Source organism: Sesamum indicum, linkage group LG8 (assembly GCF_000512975.1).
Source record: "Sesamum indicum cultivar Zhongzhi No. 13 linkage group LG8, S_indicum_v1.0, whole genome shotgun sequence".
Taxonomy (NCBI): Eukaryota; Viridiplantae; Streptophyta; class Magnoliopsida; order Lamiales; family Pedaliaceae; genus Sesamum; species Sesamum indicum.
In genome coordinates this window covers 21,136,502-21,159,153 of record NC_026152.1, presented here as the reverse complement: position 1 = coordinate 21,159,153, position 22,652 = coordinate 21,136,502, and the positions used below count along the sequence as shown (strand labels likewise).

General features: G+C 37.1%; 5 protein-coding genes across 7 annotated transcripts; all 5 read left to right on the top strand.

Annotated features, from left to right (window-relative positions):
• On the top strand, positions 1-1,449 carry LOC105169815 (24-methylenesterol C-methyltransferase 2-like). Its single transcript, XM_011090343.2, has one exon. The coding sequence runs from the start codon at positions 16-18 to the stop codon at positions 1,105-1,107; it is 1,092 nt and encodes a 363-aa protein (XP_011088645.1). The 5' UTR covers positions 1-15; the 3' UTR covers positions 1,108-1,449.
• LOC105169924 (thioredoxin-like protein CDSP32, chloroplastic) lies at positions 6,373-7,924 on the top strand. Its single transcript, XM_011090477.2, has one exon. It carries the CDS (start codon positions 6,578-6,580, stop codon positions 7,535-7,537), a length of 960 nt encoding a protein of 319 aa, XP_011088779.1. The 5' UTR covers positions 6,373-6,577; the 3' UTR covers positions 7,538-7,924.
• Positions 10,576-13,420, top strand: LOC105169814 (pentatricopeptide repeat-containing protein At4g35130, chloroplastic). The gene has a single exon (XM_011090342.2). The coding sequence runs from the start codon at positions 10,631-10,633 to the stop codon at positions 13,313-13,315; it is 2,685 nt and encodes an 894-aa protein (XP_011088644.2). The 5' UTR covers positions 10,576-10,630; the 3' UTR covers positions 13,316-13,420.
• Positions 14,529-19,505, top strand: LOC105169813 (probable polyamine transporter At1g31830). 3 transcript variants are annotated; one of them, XM_011090340.2, is made up of 2 exons: positions 14,529-15,564; positions 17,474-19,505. In XM_011090340.2, exon 2 carries the CDS (start codon positions 17,513-17,515, stop codon positions 18,923-18,925), a length of 1,413 nt encoding a protein of 470 aa, XP_011088642.1. In that variant the 5' UTR covers positions 14,529-15,564; positions 17,474-17,512; the 3' UTR covers positions 18,926-19,505. The 3 variants fall into 3 exon arrangements, with proteins under 3 accessions (XP_011088642.1, XP_011088641.1, XP_011088640.1); XM_011090339.2 differs by lacking the exon at positions 14,529-15,564 and adding an exon at positions 16,569-16,964; XM_011090338.2 differs by lacking the exon at positions 14,529-15,564 and adding an exon at positions 16,570-16,867.
• On the top strand, positions 19,953-22,446 carry LOC105169812 (serine/threonine protein phosphatase 2A 57 kDa regulatory subunit B' beta isoform-like). Its single transcript, XM_011090337.2, has 2 exons — positions 19,953-21,495; positions 21,686-22,446. The coding sequence occupies exons 1-2, from the start codon at positions 20,410-20,412 to the stop codon at positions 22,001-22,003; spliced, it is 1,404 nt and encodes a 467-aa protein (XP_011088639.2). The 5' UTR covers positions 19,953-20,409; the 3' UTR covers positions 22,004-22,446.

Genomic DNA, 22,652 nt, shown 5'->3' with positions numbered 1-22,652 from the left:
TCTCTTTTTCTATCCATGGATTCTCTCACTCTCTTTTGTACCGCCTCTCTCTTAGTCGGCGGCTTGTACTGGTTCGTCTGCATTCTCGGCTCGGCCGAGCAGAAGGGCAAGCCCGCCGTCCACCTCTCTGGCGGCTCAATTGCCAAGGAAAAGGTTCAGGACAAGTACAAACAGTATTGGTCCTTTTTCCGCCGCCCCAAAGAAATCGAAACCGCGGATAAAGTGCCGGCGTTTGTGGATACCTTCTACAATCTCGTAACTGATATTTATGAATGGGGTTGGGGGCAGTCCTTCCACTTTTCGCCCTCGATTCCTGGAAAATCACACCGGGATGCCACGCGCGTCCACGAAGAGATGGCCGTGGATCTCTTGAATATCAAGCCTGGAGCCCGAATTCTCGACGCAGGCTGCGGGGTCGGGGGCCCGATGCGAGCAATTGCGGCTCATTCCGGGGCTAATGTAGTCGGTATCACCATTAACGAGTACCAGGTGAACCGGGCCCGGATGCATAACAAGAAGGCCGGGCTTGACAAACAGTGTGAGGTGGTGTGCGGCAACTTCCTTCAGATGCCGTTCGACGACAACAGCTTCGACGGAGCTTACTCGATTGAAGCCACATGCCATGCGCCGAAACTCGAAGAAGTGTACAGCGAGATCTACAGGGTTCTGAAGCCCGGATCCTTGTACGTATCCTATGAGTGGGTGACCACGGAATTGTACCGTGGGGATGACCCGGAGCACGTGGAGATCATCCAGGGTATTGAGAGGGGAGACGCGTTGCCGGGGCTACGGAGCTACAAGGATATAGCCGAGGTGGCTAAAAAAGTTGGGTTCGAAGTAGTCAAGGAGAAAGACTTGGCGAAACCCCCGGCTAACCCGTGGTGGACCCGGCTGAAGATGGGTCGGATTGCGTACTGGAGGAACCACATTTTGGTGACGGTGCTGGCGTGGTTGGGGATTGCGCCAAAGGGTGTGGTGGACGTGCACGAGATGCTCTTCGTGACCGCCGATCACCTGACTAGAGGAGGCGAGACGGGGATTTTCACTCCGATGCATATGATTCTCTGCAGAAAGCCAGAGAGTAAGTCCGCTTCCAGTTCTGATTAGGGGATAATATTGTAATGTAATTGGATGGAGATGGATGGATGGAGGTCGATTTCGTGCTGGTGGCTCTTTTTTGTTATCTATTTATGCTTTTCATTTTTGTTGCTTATTGGATTTAACTTAACAGTTTTTATGGTTTCTTAGAGTATTTTGGCTTGGGTTTAGAAAATTGTCTGAGATTCCTGCGTTGTTTTCTCTAATTTGTTGTGGATGTTGGAGGCTTGGAGCAGATTAGACAGCCTTAATTGTGTCTTGTGTAAGAGGAAAATTCTAAGAAATCTAACTATATATGTCGTTCCTCTAACACTTAATGGGAGAGAATTTCTGAAATTTTGTCTTGTCGAATTGTATTCTTAAGTCTTTTACCCACTGGCGTCGTCCCCAATTTTTTGAGAAATGGAGATGGTTCAGAACGAGGTATGGAAATGTAGTTTAATGCCAGCAGCAGCTGCTCTGGCTGAGTAGTAAATCAGAATGTCCGTCCTTGTTTATTTTTTTATTCTCTGGGTATTTTGTCCTATTGCTTACCACTTAACATGTGTTTGGTAGTATGTTTACGTTGTTCTTGTTGTTTAATGTTAGTTGGGCAGTGATTTGAGGTGTGAATAATGGATTGGTGGTAGTTCACGTAAGTAGTGTGAATTTCTGGAAATTGTCTTGTAATGATACGCTTGTTGAGTGGACATAGCACGTGATGTGGTTAGCTGTATATAGTATCTTGCGAGTACATGCTGAGTCATGTGAGGTCCATTTCCGTGGTCCTTTACCCGTTGGAGGTCTAAAACAGCCTTCAGATACATGTGGGGGGGAACCCTAAACTTTTCTGTATGATAACGGGGTGATATTTTGGCATCAATCTTTTACTTGTAATTTCTGGCAACTTCTATGTGTTGTTTCCAATAATCTTATGCAGCACAACGCTGAATCGGTAATTAAAAATACCAGTTGTAATATTATTGAATATGTGAAGGGTTTGGGAAAATAATTTGGAAATTTAATTTGTTTATTGGGCAATGTGATGAATGTTTCACACTGTTTTTTAATAAGTTAGAGAATTATGAAGATATGTTTAGTATTATTTTTTAGAAACATAAAAAGTTATTGGGTATGTCAAATTGTATATTGATAATAATTGAAAAAAATTGGAGCAGAATAAAGATATTTGATATTATTGTTATATGGAGAAAAAAGGTATTATAGCAACTGATTATATTTTGAGAGTAGGTGTTTGTTAGTTTATATATATAAATAATATATGAAGAGAGGGTATGATAGTGGGAGTTTTGAGAAAATTAATGTTAGTTGGTTTTAGAGTTTAGAGGGATGGGAATGTAGTTTTGTTTTGGATGGATAATTAGCGTAAGGTAGAGCGTGAAAAAGGGGAGGCGGAGGAGCAAGCCGCCTAGGCCTAGCCTCTTGTTTAATTATCTTGGGTAGCTGCTGCTGCCTGGGAGTGGGTGGAAATATCTTGATTAATTTTTTGTCAAGAGATTCGGTGACATGTGCGGTACTTGTGGGTGGGTGGTTCATTAATTTACTTTTTGAGCAGATCTCTATGTTGCAAAGTTGCAGCAGATCCACCTGATTCTTGTGACTTTTCTTACCGCCTTCATCTCTTCAATATTTATTTATTTACCTTTCTTGGCAGTATTGGATGCGCTTCTTTTCTAGTATTTATCATATAGCCTATCACTTCTCTATATCCTTCTTTTCTTTTTCTTTTTAATTAAGGATGGGAAAGTCCCAGTGAATGTTTGAATCCACCTGACATCACCGGCCATCCTCAACCAGAAGCATCACTAATCAAAACCAGATCTGCACCCCACCCATAACCCCAAAAGAAGAATTCATAATGTAAAGAAAATGAACTTAAAAGGACAAATAAATGAAATAAACCGGGGAGTCGGGGACTTTATGTACGCAGCTTATATACTCAGACAAGAGACGCCATGATACTCAAAATTGGTGCAAAAACACCCGCTATAAATAAGAAAATATTCCTGCGTTAATAATGTAACCACCCTTTGAGGCAATTGTTTAAAATGTGGAGGAGGGATTTGGATTTGGATTTGGATTTTGGATCTGATCAGATCTGGGGCCTTGAATTCAGAGCGGAAAGGGTTTATAGGTTAAAGCTTGTGGAAAGATGAGGAGACAGAGGTCTCGTGGGAAGTGCATGAACTGTCATGAACCTGGTTTGTTTGTCTCTAATCTCATGTGCTCTTGGGCTTTGCTCTCTCTTCAGATCTTTTTGAGTGTGGTCACCACTCGCTCATTAAATATCAAACCTTCTGGTAAAGGGCCTATATATATATAAGCACTTGTAATAATTTTAATTTACTCATTATTTTGGATCTCCAACTCCCCCTTCGACTTCCCACCACATAGCTCACGAGATGGATATTAAGAGAACGACTTTGCCATTATTTTTCACCTTCGTTACGAGAGGGGCTGAGTGGGAGGCCGGCAGGGGGATTAAGTGAAATCAATTCCCAAAAATATATTGTACAAACATACAAAGACTAGACAAATTATAATAGCATCTTATAAAGTAGGCTTGGCTCGCCTATATCTAAATTAATAATTTTACAAGTTAAATATATTTGAGATATGAATGACAGTATAATTTTAAAAGAAATAACTAATTATATGTCAAATATATCAAACTTAGTATGTAATTCAATTCAACCAAACTTGATTTGCCGAATTAGATTTCGTAATTCAGATCTATTGTATCAACTATCTTAATTGACATATACATGATACATGTATAAATGATGTCATATATTTTATTTAAAAAAATATTTTATACATATGATATGTGTATATTCAATGACATAAAAGACAACATGGTTTAGAGTAGAAAATCCTATATGAGATAGTGTTGGTGAGAAAACTATAGCTAAACACCTTTGTGCATCGATAAAGATATGGTGACACAAATACGATATGACATGGATACGGAGACATGAAAAATTGAAAAGAAATTAAAACACGAGATATTGACACAATTACAATATATCTTTTTATTATATATATTCTCAATTTCTCAAAGAATTAAAATATGTAAAATAAAAAATATTAAGATAAAATATAAAATAAGCATGCCTTAAATCTAAGGTTATGTTTGTTTTTGTGTTTTGGCCCATCTCTAAGATGGGCCAAAACACAAAATCAAGTTTGTATTTGTAACTTGCACACCTCCATTAGGTGTGCAAGTTGAATTTTAAACTTTTTATTATTTTTTTTTTATTATTTTCTCTCTCTACTTCTTTTCACTCTTCTTTCATCTGACGCCGCCTTCTCTCCTTCTTTTCTCTTCTTTTTTTATTATTATTTTCTCTCTCCTTCTTTTCTCTTCTTTTTTTTTATATTATTTTCTCTCTCCTTCTTTTCTCTTCTTTTTTTTATATTATTTTCTCTCTCCTTCTTTTCTCTCTTCTTATTGTCTTGCACCTCTTAATATTCACATAATTAATTTTATTAATATGCGATTAGTAAAAAAAATAAATTTTATAATTGATACAATCTGTTCATGCATTTTAGTTAAAAATAATATGTTCAATTTAAGTCATATAAATATATATAAATTTTATGCAAGATTATTTATTTATATTTAATATGCTATAAATATTTATTTTCTGTTTGTTCTTAAATGTGATACAATTAATATAATCAAAATATAATTCATTAGTTGTAACGTATTTGTATAAAAAAAATTAAATGCACGGACATATCATAAAATTCATTCTTATCTTTTAACTAAACTTTATTTATATGTAAATAAATCTAATAAATTTTGCTTTTTTTTTAATGTGGTTAGATGTTATCGTTTTTATTTTTAATTACTAGTACTATGCTTTTTATGAATCTTTACATAAAGGCATTAGCAATTAGTAATATAGGTGCAGTACTGTAACAGTTACGTACACTACTAACAATATATCAGTACTGTATACCTAATTCATATTTTTATTACTTCAATTACGTATTAAAATTTATCTATTCACACATAAAATTCTAATGAATGTATTTTCAACCTGTTATATAATGCATTTAACGCTTGATTACAAATTTCTTTAACTTAGACCATTTAAATCTTTTGTACACATAATTTTTCCTATTTCACTGAAATATTTGAGAAATTTCAAATTTGAGGACAATATACCAATAATACATACTTAATTCTAAATGTTTTATTTAAATTTTATATATTATATTTTTTCATGCCAAATATAAAGTCTAATAAAATCATTTTGGAGACAATACTACAATATGTTTAATTATTCATTAAAATTATACTTATTATTTAAAAAATAAAAAGAAATGCCTCAATAAAAAAAAATTACTTAACATAGAATATATATATTATATTCCACTGTCAAACAAAATATTATATACATACACATATATATTACTAAATATATATATATTAAAAGACATGATTTGACAATGAACAGTACATTTTGTCTCCCAAATCCCAACATCAAATCTACACCACTTATTTTACAATATTTTATATTATATCAAAATACAAATCCAAACATACCATCTATCTCAAAACACATACTAACTTATCTCTATTTTTCTCTCTCTATCTCCAAAACACCAAAACAAAAACACCCAAAACATTAATCCAAACATAAGCTAAATTCTTAACCAGATGGTGAAAATAATTTTTTTTCGAACTAAACTACTTTTATAATGGTGAAAATATACCTCATCACATGTATTGATGCATGAAGACATATGAGAACAATTTGGTTATAAAAAAATTTATTTGACTTGTAATAAGCTAATAGGGGGTGAATACAGATTTATTTTCGATCTTTTAGTTAACATTAGCAAAATTCGATGAATTTTGCCTAGCGGAGAAACTTATTTGGTAAATGAAAGCAAACTTTAAGGGTGCTAGATGTAATTTCTCAAATTATAAAAAATGTACGTGTAATTATGCTAAAGTTTAAGAGAGGGAAGTGTAATTATCCCTTGTAGCTAAGTGCCTTTCTTACTTACTTCATATTCTTCTGGAAAAACACTGTAGAGCGAATTGAGCCGGCTAATTAATCATGTATTTGCAGTTATTAAGTTTTTTAAATTACTTGCCAAACCCAGAATGTTCATGATTATGGATATTTTGTAAACAGACGCTCAGTATTAATTATTCAGTCGTATTAATATTATTACGCGCACGACTAATTTTAATACTGTGAATACAGTAAAGTTACCTAGTAATTGTATAATCTCAACGTGTCAATTATGGAGCAGGCGCCTATGCCAGAACTTCGGCTCATAGAGATCCTTTTGGCCTTACAAGCTACAAAGAGTACACAAAGCATTTGCCTATAAAACCAAAATTAATGTGAGATAACATATCAATCTCATATTCCGACCCTCACGCCAGACTTGTTTCTCTCTTTACTAGCTTATTCATACCTCTCCTGCACTAACTGGAAACCCCCTTACCATTTTCATGGCTACAATTGCAAGATTATTGTCTTCATCTTATTCCTCTGCATTCACTTTCTTCCACAATGACTCCTATTCAATATCTTCTCAAACCTTTTCTCGGCCTCTCAATAGTAAAACTAGAGCTTCATCTTTAAAACTCCAACCAAATGATCAAGGTTTCTGGTTAGTGAAGGACAGGGATAATCTTGATTTCGCAAAGACGGAAACAGGTGAAAAAATCCTGGAAATTCACTGCACTTCAGAATATGATAAGGGGCTTCAGCTTTCTCAGGAGAAACTGGTGATTGCTCATTTTTCAGCTAGACACTACAAGTACAATTTAATAATACAGCGATTCATGGAGGAACGATGCAGAATATCAAGTGACGTCAACTTTCTGCATGTGATGGCTAATGATACAGAGAAAATCAGGCAATTATGCAGGAGAGAAAACATTGAGAAAATCCCATATTTTGTCTTCTACAAGAAAATGGAGAATATTCATGAAGAAGAGGGATTTCAACCGAAGAAGCTAGTAAGCAACATACTGTACTATGGACATGACGCATTTTCGCCTGTGGTTCAATTGCAATCTGGGGAAGATTTGGAGAAGCTGATAAAGGTTCACAAGATTGATCATAAGCTGATTGTGGTCAATGTGGGCATGAGACGGTGCATTCCTTGTGTGAAAATATACCCTAGCGTGCTTAAATTGGCAAGCCAGATGGCTGATAGAGTAGTGTTTGCAAGGATGAATGCTGATGAAAATAATAGCTGCATGAAGATGTTGAGGGAAATTGGTGTTTCCAGGGTGCCCGCATTTTTGTTTCTGAAAAACGGGGAGCTGTGTGGAAGGTATATTGGATCTTGCGCGAGTACTCTTATCAGGGAGATAATGAAATTGCGGGCTGATCAAACAATAACTGCTCTTCAAAGAAAACATAGCAATTTAACTCACTCTGCCATATCTTTTGATGAATGAGAGTAAGAGGAATAGGGAGCGGTTTTAGTCCTTAAAGATATCTTATAAATATCTAAAAGTTCATAAAATGTCTAAAAGTATACAGTAAAATATTTAGAAAATGAATTTATAAGATTCGAATAAAATGTTAGAATAATTTGAAGTTCCTTAAAAAGAAGGGGATGCTAGAGGAGGAACTGAAGAAGCTTCTTAAATCACTTATCTCACCACTTGTCACAAGAAATAATTGAAAATTTCTAAGTGGAATCATGGGGGAGAGAATTGCTTATGTACACTCTGTGGTGGAATCAATCTGGTAATTAAAAGGAAAAACAATAGCCCTTGAAGTGGAAGGTTTGAAATTTAATTGTATATGCTTATTTCGGTCCAATCCTCTTGGTCTTGGTCTTTCCTGTGACACAACAAACGGGTTTAATTAAAACACTTGCCAACCCATTGGGCCATCTTCAGCCCAATTTCTATATAGTGAAGCAATTCCAACGACATATGAATGAGGTTACTCTTAGCAATCTATCAACTCTTTCAAACACCCCATACTAATCACAAAATGGATTATCTCATAATCTTTCTATTAAATTATGTTTAGAGAAAACTTTAACAATTAGTTCTGGGACGGGGCGTGCTTTACTCAATCCAGTAATCCAACCACCGCTTATCCAATTTATAAATGAATTAGAATTATGGTTTCTTAGTTGTTTAACAACAGATGTGAAGCACTATAAAATGAGTTGAGTTGGTTGTGAACTACAATTCGAACAGGCTGGGAGCATAGTCAGCATTTTGACAATAAATGTTGTATGGTTCAACGACCTCCAAAGATCACCAACCTACAACCCCTCCCACCGTCCTCAATACCCTACAGTTCGCCACCTCTTTTAATTTCAATATTGTAGCTGTCCTTATTTCACTCCGAGTAATTAATCGAAACAACAACAACACACACACACACACACACACACAAAAAAAAAAAAAAAGAAAAAGAAAAGAGTAAATGAATTGCTATATACCACCGATTTCTGTTAATTGGTTTCTATCTTCCCTGATTTTTTAGTAGCATTTTTGTTATGAAGAGCAACTGTGCAATACATCAACCAAAACGTATAAATCATTATATTTTAAACCATAAAGATAAAAACTGATGATATTTCATTGTTGGATGACATTACTCTGAAAACTTACTGCATTCAAATTTAGAATTCCTATATTTTCGTTTATTGGCCGCCGCAGAATTCGGATTCGCATGTGAGCAGTCGGTGAACTGAGTATTAAAAACACAAAATACTTGTACACTATGTTATAGGAAGCTAGAATAATTTCACATTGAATCACTTATTGTAATTTGATTTCATCATATGAAATATATATTTTTCTTTACATCAGTTTACTTTTTCTTGAAATATATATTGGTGTGGAATTATATGTTTCTTGCAAAAGGACGGTTGTTTGATTGCCCTGAATGAGTTGTAGCAATTTTTTTGACTTAAACATTTATAAATATATTTTTAAAAGAAAAAAGATAGACAAGAGTGACCGAATAAATTAATAAAGTATATGTAAAAAAGGCCAGCTAAGTTGAACAGCATTAGCAGAAGGCAGCTAATTCGAAAAGTCAAAACTATTACTATATAATTTATTGCTAAAGTAAAGGACTGTCAGGTTGTACTCACACCTGATTTTCAATTAAGAAATTAACCGAATTGGCGAAGCTATTACTTTATCGGCATTTAAACAACTATAAATACTCGGCAGCAAATATTAGATTGAGACATTGAAACTGCACAGAACCATAATAGTTGTTTAAGAAGCGCGCGTACCTTACGAGAGGGGAAATGGAGTTGAAGATCGCCGAGGAAAAGTCTCCGAGGAGAATAGAGTTCAGATTCTGGAGAGCTGGAAGAAATCACAAGGCAGCCGCGAGCAACGTTCTGGAGGCGATAGCGGAGTTCAGCGGGGGAGAGACGACGGCGACTGAGGAGGGGCGGATGAAGATTGTGGTGAAGAAGGAAGATCTAAAGCAAGTGCTAGAGGCAATTAGAGATGGCCGCAGATGGGGGAGGCGAGCTTCTGCGTCTCCGGCGGCCGTGTCGCTGGAGCAGCGGCTGAATTTAATGCGCAGAAGGCAGATTCTGAGAGCAACGTGGCAAGGGAAGGGCAGAGGGCGGGGTTGTTGGAGGCCTGCTCTGCAAAGCATACGTGAGGAGTTATGATTTCATTTTATGTGTTTTGGCTTTGCTGACGAAGCCTTTATTTGAATATTTTCATTCTTCACTTTTGCCTTTTGGAGGCATACTTGATTTGTAAATCTAGAGGAATGCCTTAAACATTTCATAATTAAGGTATTTCATGCTAATAATTTATTTACTTGGAGGTGAAATCTTTATCTAACACCACCCTCAAATTAAACACACAATATATATACATAGCGAAGGTTTAATTATTTATATACTAGCTGATTTGACACGTCGTTCGTACGTGCATATAATAAATAATCTTTCACATTTTAAAATTTATTAAAATATATAAAATAGTATATTGCATTAATAAAAAAAAACAAAAATACTTTATCACTTAATGTAAATTTCGAAAAATTGAATAAGTTAATTATTTTATTATGAAGGATGTTTTTGGCTTTACAAAAAATTGGTGCCATGGTGTCATTAAGCGCCGTTTGTCAGCGTGGATAATTTTTTATTTTTATATTAGTATAGATTAATAATTATGGTAAATTATATTTTGTTATCTAAACAATGTTTGTTTTTATACTTTGTTATCTACCTTTTTTTTAATGTTAACTTATTATTTCAACTTTATAAAATCATAATTTGTCATATATGATCATTTTTCGATCGATTTTTCTATCGAAAAACCATCACGTGGGCTGCACCTATGCTATTTAAGGACAATGCATATGTAAAATATCACAGATACAATGCATATGATCTTTATAAATTAAAAATTTGACTGAAAAATAATCAGTATAAAGTTAACGTAGTAAGTTGATAAAAAAAATAAATAATAAAATATAAAAACAAGAATAATTGGAATGATAAAATAAAAATTGTTGGATTAATTATAGTTAGATATATATGGCTTATGAAATGCATCAATCAGTATCTATTGGGCTGTCAGATTACTCTAAATTGGGTCAGAAAAATGTTGATTTTGGCCCAAAATGTTTTAATCAGCCTTTCAGTTTCTATTGCCAGGCCCACAAATCCTTCACATTTTACGGGGCATCGATATTCGACAGAGTTTGCACATAAGCTCGTAAAAAATGGAGGAAGAAATCCAAGAAAGCCAATAACTGAATTAACGGCAACTAGGCCGGATTTCGAGAACTTCTCTGATAACTGTTCGTCGAAAATGGCCAAAGCGCTACTGAGCTTTCACCTTCACATTGAACCTACTATTTCACAATGTCACATGGTTCCTGCAAAAACCCGAGCTACAATAAAAACCCAGAACCATGAACCTAGAATCAAACGCCACGATTCAAAGTCAAGCACCACCTCAGTAGATAGAAGACTGGTTAGGAGAGTGGAAAATTCAGTTCCATCCATTAGAAGACTGCTGTCTTGTGTAAATTCGGGCTGTTCGGAGACTGCCTTCCAAATGTTTGAGACAATGAACAAATCAAGCACTTTCCTCTGGAATGTGATGATCAGGGGACTAGTTGATTCTGGATTGTTTGCAGAAGCGATTGGATTTTATTGTCGGATGCAAATTGAAGGGATCAAAGCTGATAATTTTACTTTCCCGTTTGTGATCAAAGCGTGTGCTGGGGTTTTTGGTCTGAAGGAAGGGCAAAAAGTTCATTCCACGATTATAAAGCTTGGACTTGATGTAGATATCTATATATGTAATGCGCTTATTGTGATGTATGCTAAGGTTGGTTGTATTGAGGATTCGAAGAAAGTTTTTGAGTATATGCCTGTTAAGGATTTGGTTTCCTGGAATTCGATGATCAGTGGCTATGTTTCTGTTGGGGATGGCTGGAGCTCCTTGATAGTTTTCCGAGAAATGCAGAAATTTGGACTGAAACTTGATAAGTTCAGTTATATCAGTGCTTTGAGTGCTTGTGTGCTCGAGCTCTGTTTGTTAAGTGGAAAGGAGATATTTTGCCATGTGCTTAGAAATGGGCTTCAACTAGATTCGATGATTCAGAGCTCACTAATTGACATGTTTGGGAAATGCGGTGAGGTGGATTATTGTGAGAGGTTCTTTAATAGAATTTCACAAAAGAATGTGGTTGTTTGGAATGCAATGATTGGTTCGTATGTACTGAATGATGAATTCTTAAAATCATTTGCTTGTTTGGAGAAAATGCAAGGTGATGACAATGTGAGACCGGATGCTATCACATTGATTAACTTGCTCCCAGCCTGCCCAAAACTTGGAGCTCTTTTACATGGCAAGGCCATTCATGGACATGCAATTAGAAACAGATATCTGCCTCATTTAATACTGGACACTGCTCTGGTTGACATGTATGGTAAGTGTGGGAGAGTAGCGCTTGCTAAATGTGTGTTTTTTCAGATGAAGGAGCGAAATTTGATATCATGGAATGCCATGATTGCAGCTTACGTGCAGAACTCCAAAAACAGAGAGGCCATAGAAGCATTTCGATGTTTGGAACATGAGCCTTGTGAACCTGATGAGATGACATTTACGAGTATACTAGCTGCCTACTCCGAAATAGCCTTACCAAAGGAGGGAAAACAGATACATTGTCATATCTATAAATTGGGAATTTCTTCAGGTACATTCATCTCCAATGCAATGATTCATATGTATGCGAAATGTGGCGATCTTGAGGCTGCACGAAATTTTTTTGATCATATGTTGTTTAAAGATATCATTTCATGGAACACCATCATCATGGCTTATGCTGTTCATGGGTTTGGAGCATATTGCTTCAGGCTGTTCTTTGACATGATGAATGACGGCATGGAACCAAATGGAAGCACATTTGTTTCTGTTTTGTCGGCTTGTAGCATTGCTGGCCTCGTAGATGAAGGTTGGAAGTATTTTGATTCAATGAAGAGCGATTATGGAATTGATCCTGGAATTGAACATTATGGATGCATGCTTGATCTGTTAGGACGTGTGGGTAATCTTGACCACGCTAAAAGATTCATAGAGGAAATGCCATTGACACCAACTTCCCGAATATGGGGATCTCTATTGGTTGCGAGTCGACATCACAGAAATCTTGAACTGGCTGAGATAGCTGCAAGCCACATTTTATCTTTAGATAATGATTTTACTGGATGCTATGTCTTGCTCTCTAACATGTATGCTGAGGTTGGAAGATGGGGCGATGTGGAGCGTGTCAGATATTTGATGAAGAAACAAGGGCTGGAGAGAACCACCGGGTGCAGCATAGTTGAGTGCAATGGTAAAACTTACAAGTTCACCAATCACGATAGATCACAAACTGAGAGTAACATTATCTATGCTGTCCTTGATATTCTTTCTAGGAAGGTAGGTGAAGACCTGTATGTTCATAGTGCCTATAAGTTCAAGCTACCAGATTTACTGAGATCAAGAGCCAATTCTCCCATGCGCCACAGTGTGAGATTGGCTATTTGTTTTGGTTTGATTGGCACGTCTATTGGGGAACCCGTGGTTATTAGAAAGAATATAAGAATATGCGAAGATTGTCATCATGCTACTAAAAGGATCTCGGAGATTACTAACAGAGAGATAGTAGTAGGAGATTCAAAAATATATCACCATTTCAAGGACGGACGCTGCTCATGTGGAGATTACTGGTGATTGTTGTCTGTTGCCAATTGGAGTTTATTACTGAAACACCAGGTACTGCCATAGTGATAGAATTAGGCAAATAGCACTGGTTATTATATTTTTCTAAAATTATGGAAAAATTTGACCAATATGAGGTGTAGTATTTATGCATGTACGTATTGTAGGGGGAGACAAGAAGTGTGAGGTATTAGGAGACCAGGCTGGCCTGGTTTGTATTAATGCTGTGTATGTTCACATCTGCCAAAGAGAATGTGTTGTATATTAGGGAAGGAGGTAGAATATACAGAGTGGGTCATGGCAATTCTGGTGCACCCCATTAGTGGGTATAGAAACGATCAACGTCATTGCTATTTATAAGAGAGATGGCAAAGCCATGTTAGATAGATGCAAGAAACAATCCTTTTTTAGATGATATTTCACGTGAAATCATCTTTTTCCCATATTGAGAAGCATCATCCTGAAATGCCTTCAACCAAAATGCTCTAATAATAATTCATGACTTGGCCATCAACAATACTCACATCCTTCAGTTATTGAATTTAACCCCCCCCCCCCCCCCCCCCACCGGTGGATGTAGCCCACGAAGCACATGAGAATGGAATCGAACCCCCCCCCCCCCCCCCCCCACAAAACCAAAAAAAAAAACCCCTAAGTTTCTGGTTTAATAAATGGCAGTACTTGATAATCCACCATATAACATACTTTTATTTCCTAAAATCAAAATCAAATATCGGCCTTAAAAGCATGAAAAAGTAAATGTGTAGGTCCACTGGTGCATATTAGAATCACTGAAATTAAGAAAAATGTATGCTTTTTTTTTTTTAAAGAATCTTACTCAAAACAAATTTGATCACACCGAATTAAATACAAATTTGTTATTAATTGGTAATTTATTTTAAATTATACACTAATCTTACGATAAATATATTACACTTACCATATATTTAATTTAAACTCGACCGAATCTGGTAGGAGTTAGAATTTTTAGTTTTGTACTAAAAAATCTAAGTCCGCAGAGGGTTTAAAATCATATTATAATATGTACAAGATAACACTACCTACTTTAATTAAACACAATGTGTTACTTTCTGCTCTTACCAATCTTATCTCTTTTCTGTTTTACGTAGCAAACGTCAAACATGAATATAATAAAAAAAATAATTTGGCAGGAAGCAAGAATTGAAGTAAATTAGATATGATAAGTTTGATCTAATTTGACTGCTCTAAACAAATAAAAAAGTGGGGTTAACAATCAGAAATCAAGAAACGACGTGTGCAGTATAGAGGAGCGAAACATCCAAGAAAAAGAAAGATGACACGACAGTTAGGTAGCTTGGCAACTGCATCAATAAGTCATGTAATTCAAATCATGAATTAGTTCGTTTTTATGTTTTATGTACACCAACCTCAAATATCATCAAAACAAGATATATGTGCATATATCCTAATAAATGAAAATTTTATATGCACAAAATATAAAACACATGAATCAAAATCGCTAGAAAGAGAATTTCCGAAAAAAAACCAAGGAACAAAATCACCAGTAAAACAAAGCTTCAGATAAAAAGGCCAGCTTTGTTTCGTCTACTGTTTATGCGGCCTCTCAGTCAACTCTATGATCATCGTCCCTCCCTTTCTCTCCAGACCTACCTTTGAACATCACCAACACGACGTCGTTGAAGCAACTGAACAACCAGCAGCACTTCTTCTCCAACCTCCTCCACCATCGGTCTTCCTCATCACGCGCCTCCGCCATCGGCTGCAGGTAGGCCCATGCTGCGTGCTGCACTAGAGGATCCTTGATCGGAATCTCCCTCCAGCTACTGCTGGTCGGAGACGCCGTAGACGGTGGGGACGCAGGCAGCAGGTCCTTCAAGCTGGTGTAGCTCATGCTCTGGAAAGCAATCATCTCTATATCGTGGGAGTAGTGATTAATGGCGTTAGAGAAGGGTGAGGTTTGAGGGCTTAATGGGAAATCAATCAAATTATGGTGATTAATAAGAGGGTTTTCCATAATAGAAGAGGAGTTGGATTAGGATTGAGGAAACCTAATGAGGATTAATATTTGATGAGTGAGTTCTAACAGAGTTCTACTATCGCGGAGCAGAGAATTTCGGTGTACGTTGGAGAGAGAGGGGATTGTTGGTTGCGAGTAGTGATTTAGGTGAGTGAGAGTGAAGGAGGGGGTAGGGTCCACGCGCAGTGGAGAAAAGGGTAACGTGAGGACACGTGTTGAGGAAGTGCCCATATGGACAAAGGTAATTTGTCTTATGTATTCTCTTAATTGTGATTACAGTTCTACTTCTAAGAAGAAGCGTGTGGTTTGTCAGCATCAGGGTCTTTAGGGACACGTTGAAGTTGAAATTTTCTGGGGAAGATCGAATTACTATTTTTCAACAACTCTCCCACTCTACTCTCAAACAAAAATACATATGTAGAGTATACCTCTCTTGTATTCTTGTTACAATTGGGCTCTTCACATACCATATAAACCTCAATAAATACAAATAATTATTCAACCAAAAATATAACGTGGGAAATTTTTATATTTGATCATGTCTTTATCTTATTTGGACGGAAAGAAATGGGCCATAAATTTGTAACACGTAGCAAAGGGCTAATGCCTCCACATCTACTAGACTGATGATAGCAGATTAAGGATTGAATAATTTGGACAATTATGTGTGGGTTTTATTGAAGTGACTTGCTAACTGTCGGATGAATACCGCCAATTTGGTCCCAATACAAAATTATGGTCAGCATTAGAAAATAAAATATAATGTAGGAAAGACATTCCTATAAGGAGCTTATGAGTTTTAATTGTTATATAATTCTAAATTTATTGCGTTCAAATAGTACCAAAAAAATATAAAATACGGTAAATTATACTAACACTCTTTAAAGTTAGGTCCAAATATACAAATGCTTCAAGTCTTTTATAAAACCACAAATATATTTGTTAAAGTTACGTATATCTGTAATTTTATAAAATAGATGAAATGTTTGAATTATTAGGTCTAATATTTGAGGATGTAAGATATAATATATTGAGGAAAATAATTGTATTGGCTGCATATAATTTAAGTAAGGACAGTATTATAAATAATTCTGGGTATTTGAATGATGTGAGGAACTTGTTTTATGAGGGGTTAGAAGTAGAATTAATAATATATTTAAAAAAAATTGAAATGGGGGTGTATTTTTATGGGCTGAAAAAGCAGGCCCAAATGCCCCTTTTTCCCTTTGGTAAAGTAATAATAGGTGTGCTGTGTTGTTTGTTGTTTTTGTGGTATTTTTGATGGTTGTTAATTTGGTATGAAGTTAAAGAAGTGGATTTGGAATGTTTTCCGTTCCGTCTGAAAGAGTAAAAAACCCGACTTTTCAGCATCAAGAAAAAGCGCCTTAACTTTGATTGCCCGGAATTTCTATTATAGAACAACGCTTCGTCTGTGTCTTGAAACTCGGCAACTGTGGGAATGTCTGCATTTCGCATGGAATTGAAACGTGGCCACCTTTGCTGACCTCATCTCTGCCACGCAACTTCTGCGCTCTGCTTTCATGGTTGCCTAACTATCTGTTCATCTTTACTTTCTGAACCATTTTCTATATCGCTTTCTAATTAATTCCTTGATTATATTGCTCCAACTGCCGCCTCAAGGTGTGTATTGTACGGGTTATGCTTGTTACATCCGGAAAATTTTGTCCTCAAATTTATTGAATCAAACATGCATTCATGCATATGGGAAGTGAACATTTTCTATGTTTCGAAAATAATCGTTGAGTTAGTTATGATTTACGTGTTTAATGTATTGTGATTTGTGGGGTTATGTGATCCCCCATCTTCTCTTCTTCTTGTTTCCTTTTTCCTTTTTTTTTTTTTTTTACCTGGGTGCATTATTATGAATTTTGTACGAGATGAATAGAATGCAATTTTCACTTTTCGACGATCTTTTTTTTGGTTAGGATTCATCAATTTATTTTTCTTCACGGTCAAGGTTTTTTAGGCGTGTGTCTGTAAATTTGCTGAATATAAGAGAAATATTTCACTACATGCATTTCTGAGTTTTGGTCCTGTTTCTTCAATGAAATCTTCTGTTTAAAATTTATGCTCACTCACTGCCCTAGATATAGTTTAATTTTTCTTTTGTTGCCCTGAATTGCAAATAGAAACAAAGGGGTTCATCAACTAAGCTAACAACAATCAAGATGCGGGAAGCCAGTGATGCTGAGTATGTAGGTTTGGAGGATGGAGTCTCTCCCAAATCGGAAACTTTTAGTAAGGTTTCAATTGTACCTCTTGTTTTTCTGATTTTTTATGAGGTATCTGGGGGGCCATTTGGTGTTGAAGATAGTGTCCAGGCAGCTGGTCCTTTTTTGGCATTGCTTGGTTTTGTGCTGTTTCCGTTTATATGGAGTGTGCCTGAAGCCTTAGTAACAGCTGAATTGGGTACCATGTTCCCTGAGAATGGTGGATATGTGGTTTGGGTTTCATCAGCTTTGGGTCCTTTTTGGGGATTTCAGCAAGGTTGGATGAAGTGGCTTAGCGGAGTCATTGATAATGCACTTTATCCTGTTTTGTTTTTGGACTATGTAAAATCAGCTGTGCCAATTCTGGAATATGGTTTACCCCGGACGGTTGCAATTCTGGTGCTGACTGCTGCACTGACCTACATGAACTACAGGGGTTTAACCATTGTTGGATGGGCTGCTATACTGTTAGGAGTATTTTCTCTGCTTCCTTTCTTGTGTATGGGAGTTATAGCAATTCCTAAATTAAAGCCTTCAAGATGGTTTGAGCTTGATTTGAAGAATGTGAACTGGGCATTATACTTAAATACCCTATTCTGGAATTTGAACTATTGGGATTCAATTAGTACTCTAGCTGGAGAGGTAGAAAATCCTGGTCGAACACTCCCCAAGGCTCTATTTTATGCCCTTATATTGGTTGTACTAGGATACTTTTTCCCTCTCTCGATTGGCACTGGGGCTGTTCCACTAAATCGTGATGAGTGGAGAGATGGATATTTCTCGGATGTTGGAAAAATTGTTGGAGGGGTCTGGTTGAGATTTTGGATCCAAGTTGCTTCTGCTGTATCAAATATGGGGATGTTTGTGGCTGAGATGAGCAGCGACTCTTTTCAACTTCTTGGGATGGCAGAACGTGGGATGCTTCCTGAGTGCTTCGCAAGGAGGTCTCGCCATGGAACGCCTTTTGTTGGAATTTTGTTCTCTGCTTCAGGTGTAGTACTGCTTTCGTGGCTTAGCTTTCAAGAAATTGTTGCTGCGGAGAACTTTTTGTACTGTTTTGGAATGATCATGGAATTTATAGCTTTTGTCAAGCTAAGGATTGATCATCCAGCAGCATCTCGACCATATAAAGTTCCTGTGGGTACCACTGGAGCAATTCTAATGTGTATTGCTCCAACTTTACTAATATTGGTTGTTCTGGCCCTAGCTTCTTTCAAAGTCATGGGTCTTAGCCTGTTTGCTGTCCTAATAGGGCTTATCCTACAACCTTGCTTAAAGTACACTGAGAAAAAACGGTGGCTCAGATTTTCTGTGAGCTCTGACCTTCCGGATTTCCTCTCTACTGCTCAGGACTATAGAGCCATATACTGAACGTGTGGATGATGAAGCTAATTCTCTCTATTATAAGTTGATTCTCTTTTGCTGCCGTGTTGTGATTATTTGTCTCGACAATGTCTTAACTATTACTCTATAATTATTGGAAATGCCGGGTTTCTTGGATTGGGACATATGGCAGGTGAGTTCCAGAATGCTGGAAGAAGGGAATGTAAACATTTGAGTTGGAAATTTTGTCGTACTGGGACCACAACTCCTGCTGTTTGCCTTACTGATGAAGATTTCCAATTAAACTAGAAGGCAAGCTGCATTTTACGGAAAATGCGCATAAGTTATCAGCAATAGAGAATTTCCTCACAGGTTTTATAACTCAGAAGGGCGTCTCATGCGATTGTAATGTAGATGCATGCTGCACAAGGGAGGGATTCATCTTGCTTCAACTCTGTCATTATGCATGATTCTTTTGTTTATCAGTGTAATGTTGTCTTGCTTCGATTCTGTCATTATGCATAGGATATTTCATTTGTCAGTGTAATTTCTAGGATTCTTCAGCAGTGATCTGTGTTTGCTTTTGTTTTGAGCAAAATCCCCTGAATGATGGCGTGGTTATTGTTGAATTTGTTCGTAGTTTTCAGTGTTTAACTCATGACATTCTATCTCCAAAAAAACTCATGATATTCTTGACAGACAGTAACTCGAAAGAGTTCAATATTTCAAACACAGTGCATATTTCCTAATTGGGTGCTGCCAAATATTTGATCCTGTGGACAGTTTATGTCATGCACGAAGTATCATAGCTAATATGGTGGACCCAAACAAAAATTTACACCCTGCTCCCTAATAGGATTTAGGTGACGAAGGCAAGGAAAATACCAGTCAAACAGTTTTGCTGGCTAGATTATTGGGCAAAATAGTGAGAAAAAACAATTTTAGGAAATATATTAAGCAACAGAATAAACTGATTTTTCTCAGTTCTTTCAACTTATCACTTTTTTCCCATATTAATTGTATATCTTTTGCGAATAACTAATTTTTTCCATCAAAATTCTTGGGACAGTATGTGTTTACATTCTGTGTGAGCTTTGAAGTATGTGGTGGACATAAACAAAGTTTGCTTTCGAGGTTCATGCAATGTCCAGGGTTGATGGTAGGTAATCGCACATGCACCAGGCTGAGTTCCAACATTGTTTGTCTTCTTGTCCTAATATTCCCTAATCATTTGCACAATGTGTCAGGCCTCACCAAAATATTAAATCGAGGTACTTGTATCCATGTGGCTTTTTGACCCAAATAGGAACAAACGCAAAAGAAAAGGTTCATCACAAAGAACGACTTTTATCTTACCTGTGCTAGCTCAACAGGGCATAAAAAATTTCGGATTCTCCAATACTTTTCAACATATGAAATATCGTTGTTTCTGTCCTTATTCTTCCAGAAACTGCAAGGAGTGTATTATAAGCCTGACATAACATCAAACATCCTCTTCTCTTGGCATTGCGTACGACAGAGGAGGCAGGAGTATGGGTGCTCACAGAAACAGCCCAAAAGAGTCTCCAAAGGTGGACAGAGAAGGCAGGAGTATGGGTGCCCACAGAAACAGCCCAAAAGAGTCTCCGAAGCAGAACTCGACTACTCTCAGATTTCTTCTTGATCTTGATTCCAAGTATGACTCCGGCAGGACACCACGTAGCAAATCAATAAATGAGGGGATTCTTTCGCTGATTTTTTACTGTACTTACACCTACACGTTCACTGATCCTTCGGAATCTCCTTCACAACAAAATCTGAAGCGGGACAAACTTTTGGAGCTGCTTTCCACCATAAAGTCTCTGAAGAAACCACTGCCTGATGAAATTCTATCACCCCTTTTCACCATGATATCAACTAACCTTTTCCGGCCCCTTTCCCTGCCCAGCACCTCAATTGTCAGTGTACTGCCTGATGATGACGACCTTGTAGTCACACCTACAACTGCTTGGCCCCATCTCCACATAGTTTATGACATTCTACTCCTGTTGGTTATGGACCTGGAAGCTAAGGCACTTAGTGAGTACATTGATGATCGCTTTATTCTCGGTTTGCTCACCCTTTTCCAGTCTGAAGATCCAAGGGAACGAGATAGCTTGAAAAACGTGTACCACAAAGTATATTCCAAGCTCCATCCCTCAAGATCGTTCATGAGGAAAGCTATGAGTGATGTATTCTTGCACTATATTTTTGAGACAGAACAAAAACACTGTGGGATTGGAGATCTATTGGAGATCTGGGGTACAATCATCAATGGTTTTAGTGTCCCGATAAAGGAAGAGCACAAGCTTTTCTTGATGAGGGTTCTTATTCCCTTGCACAAGCCAAAAGGTATGCAGGCGTACCACAGGCAGTTGGCTTACTGCATTTACCAATTTGTGGAAAAGGAGCCAATGCTTGGGGTGGTGGTGGTTAGAGGTATTTTGAGACATTGGCCGATCACCAATTGCCAGAAGGAGGTTTTGCTCATAGGGGAGCTGGAAGAATTAGTAGAGAGTATGGCACCCGAACAATGCAAGATTCTTGCACTGCCTTTGTGTAGACAAATAACGAAGTGTGTGAACAGTTGGAATTCACAGGTAAAGCGTATCATATGCTCCTCCCCTTCCAATTGTTTCTCCTCAAATCATTTCTAGAGGTTTGTAGAAGAAGGCCATTAGAAAAGACACATGAACATTTCAGCTAACAATCATTCCATTCCCCTCCTTCCCCCAAACCCAACACTTAAACTTTTAGTCAGTCTTACGTCCTTTATGTTTTTCAACTCAGGTTGCAGAGCGTGCTCTCTACGTCTGGAATAATGAGCGTTTTGTGAAGATGGCATCACAAGAGATAGATGATGTGTTTCCAATAATAGTTGAAGGAATGGAGAAAAATCTGAAAGGGCACTGGAGCAGAAGCGTCCGCCAACTTACAGAAAATGTGAAAGAAATGTTGGAAGAAATGGAACCAATCCTTTACTTCAAGTGCCTATCGCAGCTTCATCATCGTGAGTCTGCAACTAACGAAGAGGAGATGAGACGGAAAGGGAGGTGGGAAGGAGTAGAAATGGCAGCAAAAATGAACCTATCCATCCAAGAATCATAGTGCTCATGTGTTTCCAGCAAAAAGCCACAAGTGAAAGAGGTGCAACTAATTTGAAAATAGCAAAGTACGTATTCGAGACCCCAAATTGCAGAGGCATCACTATCAGGAACTATTGTGGTTTTCCAGAAGGAAGAATTTGTAACAAATGCTGTTTCTTGCAAAAGTAGCAGACAAAAGCGAAAAAGAAATGCTATTATATGAGTTCCAGACAAGTTGAGGATTCAAATTGCTTGTAAACAGATAGTGTCCCTCTACCTATGCAAGTGTAAAAAGCCTATACCATGCACGCCTTACAGTTCGTTTGTGTGTGTGTGTGCTCGGTGTTATAATGTTCATTTGAGTAGCTACCTCCTCGTGAAAATAGAAATGCGTCTAGTCTTGTTAAGTCTCGTCTATGATGTTTAAACCAAGTCACTTTTGCATCTGAGCAGCCCGTCTCAGGGACAAAAATCTTAAAACTAACTACAATTAATCCACTGAACGGTGCTTAACAACCCCACCCATAATGAAGCTCAATCAAACGTCGGGTTGAGAAAGACTAGAAAGGGCCCATAATAATGTATCATTTTTCTACGTTTTCCTTTTTCTTTAAAAGCTAAAGATCAAATGCAATGACCAATTACTTCAAACAAGAAAAGATACGAACATA